The following is a 4,156-nucleotide window of genomic DNA, read 5'->3' as shown; positions in this document are numbered from 1 at the left end:
AAATAAAACCTTACTAAGAGTTGAAAACTCCTGTGTACCCCACTCTGATTGCCTTCTCCTCCCACTCTCCAGATTTTGATCTTTATCATTCCCATGCATACTCTGTATTTTTACTATAAATATATGGATGCTTAAATAACACGTTTTACTTTGGATTTTTAAATCTCTTCTTAAAATTGCCTAAGATTTGGGTCTATATATATATATTTATAATACAGTTTACTAAGCTGATGATTAAAAAAAGAAAAAACCCTATATGACACAGAACTATTTAGGATTTAGTGAGATTGAAGAGAAATTAGCAGAAATGGGTCAAAGTTTCAATGCCGACACTTGTAAAGGATGTTTTATTACCTTGACCACAAATAATAATTAATATTATTTATAAAAGTTATATAAATGTAGGCTGATCATCTTTAAAGTCTCAAAAAGCCCAATCTAAATAAGGCACAGGGAAAAAATTCAGTTAAAAAAAGTTGACATATGGGCCGGCCCGGTGGTGCACTGCTACAGTGTGCCGCTTGGGAAGCGCAGCAGCGCTCCCGCCGAGGGTTCGGATCCCACATACAGACCGGTTCCCGCTCACTGGCTGAGCGAGGTGCGGGGGCAACACCGAGGGTTGCGATCCCGTTGCCGGTCCCGGTCCGGTACGGGCGTGACACTGAGGGTTGCGATCTGTTGCCGGTCACGAAAAAAGACAAAAAGGAAAAAAAAAAAAAGTTGACATAGTTCTTCTAAATGTTGTGTGGAATCAATCATAGGAAGAAGACTCACTACAATCATTATCCAAGTAATATTAAAGATAACATAACAGATGTTTGGTCCTAAATGTAAATTCAAAGGCACAATATCCACAATAATAGATCAGATAGAAAGTATATCTGCAATTTCTTTTTTTCTTTCTTTTGTCCTTTTTGAGACCGGCCGCACTGTGCTCAGCCAGTGAGCGCTGTGAGCGCACCAGTCATCCCTATATAGGATCCAAACCCGCGGCAGGAGCGCTGCTGCGCTCCCAGCGCCGCACTCTCCTGAGTGCGCGCACCACGGGCTCGGCCCAATATCTGCAATTTCTAAAAGCAAAAAACAAGTTAGTTGCAAATACTGCATTCTTCAACGAAAGAAGAAAGCAGATTAAGGATAAAACATTGAATAGTTTTATCAACCAGGCCACCTTTAATGATAATTTTTCAGGGTAACTAAAATGAACAACAAAGCTCTACACATATTACTGAACTGTTTGCTATTAAACTAGAGCCAGTACTTTTATTTGTAGGGTTCTCAAATCAAAAGTGACAAATACACATCAGGATTGGTAGGAATATCAATTATTATTTTACAACTGCCACTATATGTTTCTTCTTCTCCGACACAATTGACACAGATCCAGGCTTGCTATGTTTCAGACGATTCACTTCCCTAGAAATAAACAAAATATATAAAATATAAGTAAGTTTATGAGAAATCATCTTAACCAAAGAAAACTTTCTCAGAAAAATCATAAAGCATTTTCTTTCACTGGAAAGAAAAACACCTACTGGTAAAAAATATTTTCACAACAGGAATAGGAAAAAGGTAGCTAGTAACTAGAAATCAACTTTTGTCACTTATTTAATTGCTTCTTATCCTATCACCTATCAGTGTCCTTTACTAAGTTTAAAAACCTGCCACAGTTACTAAAATATTTAACAGTGATTATGGGCCGGCCCGGTGGCGCACTGGATAGTGCTCCGCTTGGGAAGCGCAGCGGCGCTCCTGCCCGAGGGTTCGGATCCCACATACAGACCGGTTCCTGCTCACTGGCTGAGCGAGGCGCGGGGGCAGCACCGAGGGTTGCGATCCCGTTGCCGGTCCCCGGTCCGGTACGGGCGCAACACTGAGGGTTGCGATCCGTTGCCGGACACGGAAAAAGACAAAAGACAAAAAAAAAAAAAAAAATAACAGTGATTAGACCCAAAGACAGCAAAATAATAGTCACTTGCAGTCTATTTAAAAAAAAAAATGAGGACTGCTTTAGAATGTCTGTAATATTTTGCATGAATTCAAGTGTTCCAAAGAGAAGAATATTCCACAGGAGAAATGGTGGAGGGGGGTAAGGCTCTGCTTTAGATCCAAAACGTCAGATCTCATGTGTTAAGATAAAGCATATTAGAAAAATTTTTACTTAAGAATATGAGTTCTCTGCATTGGTTAAGTTGGAAAATACACAGTATCTCTCAGTTCCAGCTACATTAAAAATCATGTTTTAAACATCTATGAAAGTTTTGAAATATGAGCAGAAGTGTTTCATTTTGATAATTCATTTTCACTTTCTTTTAAAATCTATTCTGAAAAATAGGTAGTAGAAATTCTCACATTTTCAGATTATCACTGCTTCCCCCTTTATTGGACAAAGGGAGAAAAAAAATCCCCTACAGAAGTCTTCAAAGTCATCTCTAATGTACAACAGCACATAAACTACTCCCTTGAAAAGCAGTTTTTGTTTGTCTGTTTTTTTGTGAGATAAGAAGAGGAAGTCAGAAAAGGGCACTGAGATAGTCTAATGCCTCAGAACATACTTTCGTCGACGAGCTTCTCTCATGATGCGCTGTTCTTGAATCTGGCTGTAGATAGATTTTGGTAGGTGTCGATGACGAGCTATGCGTTTAATATGAGGATGGTGGTGAAATTTCTCCTTCAACTTCTGATTATAATCCTTGGCTGCTTTTTCTCGTGATGTAAGCTGAAAAAAAATGCATTTTGGTATCTTTATAAATAGTGTGCCCTTTGTTTTGCCTCAGTATAACAAAGCTAGGAAGCACCCTTTTCCTCCCAAAACTTAAAATGTTATGACATGCAACCAAAATTGCTGATGTGATTCTGTCCTTTACAAGGTTACATCAATAATACCAGCTCTGCAAGCTGAATTTCCTTTTAGGTAGCACACCCACAATGTAGATAGATGCCTCCAAGTGCTGAAGGAGAGAGCTATGTGGACCACTGAGCTGGACCTTTCCTGGGCATAACATAGAAAAAGCACTTAAATCACTCACTCAAACTTTTGGGGGGTAAAATAACTACTGAAACAGAAAAGAAAAAAAAGTATTCAATTCCATAATAAGCAGGCTTTGTTTAACAAATGTTAAGGATGATTCGATTTAGAGAAACATTTGATGATGAACTGAAACCTAGGCATACTCAAGATTTACCAGTCGTTAAACCTAAAACAGAATTGTCTTTAATTGCTGTTTAGTATACCATGATTTTCCTACTGAGGCTAAGTAGAAAATAACTCACACGTAACCTTTCCTCCTTATACTTAGTATTTTGTTTGTGATATAAACACTCTATGTTTCTTATAGAATATATGGGAAATTTAGAAAAACATCAAGCAGAAAAAAGCCATAATCCCATAACTCAGAGGTAGCTAGCCAATAACATTTGCTATATTTTCACTGAATCTTTTTTAAAGTCTGAAGCTTTCCGTATTTATTTCTTATTTAACTATTTCACTGTGTCTTTGATATTAAAAGACCTCATAGGGACTTGCAGTCTTTGACGTGCCTGATTACTATTCCTCTAAGAGAAGAGATAAGTGTTCTAAGTTTTAAGCTTCTAGTCCCTACATCTTCTCTACCTACCTCAATGAAAACACAAAGAACCAAGAAGTCTCAAATATTATAAAACATATGAATGTCTCTTGACATGAAAAAAACAAATATCAATATAGCCTTGTCTGTTTTGTTACTAACTTAATTCTTTTTATCACAACTATGTCAATTTGATCAAAATACCTAAAGCATTTCAAATAAATTCTCTTTACAATATAATGATATCCAATAAAGTCAGAAACTAGCTTTATTACAATAAAAAAAAGTCTCTTACCACACCCAATTTTTCAGAAGCATTAGCTTTCCACAGACGAATGTTCATTTCATCAGATCCACACATAACGTACTTGCAGTCAGAAGTCCATTTTACACAGATAACATGTTGCATTCGCTTTGTGTGATAGACTTCCCTATAGAAGAAAAGGAATTAAGTTAAAACACTTATGATTTTCACAATTTTTTTTAACTAATCACTGCCTGTCAAGTATCAAGATGCCATTTTTTTTTTTTTTTTTTTTTTTTTTTTTTTTTTCCCGTGCCGGGCATTGGACCCCACCCCTCGGTGTTGC

General features: G+C 37.0%; 1 protein-coding gene across 1 annotated transcript in view; it reads right to left on the bottom strand.

Annotated features, from left to right (window-relative positions):
• Positions 1 to 1,150: 1,150 nt before the first annotated feature.
• The window catches only part of DCAF13 (DDB1 and CUL4 associated factor 13), a 28,583-nt gene continuing 25,577 nt past the window's right edge, over positions 1,151 to 4,156 (bottom strand). The window contains exons 9-11 of the mRNA XM_008578050.1: positions 3,862 to 3,997; positions 2,556 to 2,719; positions 1,151 to 1,416 (exon numbers count right to left, since the gene is read on the bottom strand). Of these exons, the coding sequence (XP_008576272.1) occupies positions 1,329 to 1,416; positions 2,556 to 2,719; positions 3,862 to 3,997 (388 nt within the window). The 3' untranslated portion in view covers positions 1,151 to 1,328. The remainder of the gene's footprint in view (positions 1,417 to 2,555; positions 2,720 to 3,861; positions 3,998 to 4,156) is intronic.

Source organism: Galeopterus variegatus, unplaced genomic scaffold (assembly GCF_000696425.1).
Source record: "Galeopterus variegatus unplaced genomic scaffold, G_variegatus-3.0.2 Scaffold1624, whole genome shotgun sequence".
NCBI lineage: Eukaryota > Metazoa > Chordata > Mammalia > Dermoptera > Cynocephalidae > Galeopterus > Galeopterus variegatus.
The sequence above is the reverse complement of the archived record's forward strand: the minus strand, read 5'-3'. Positions and strand labels throughout refer to the sequence as shown.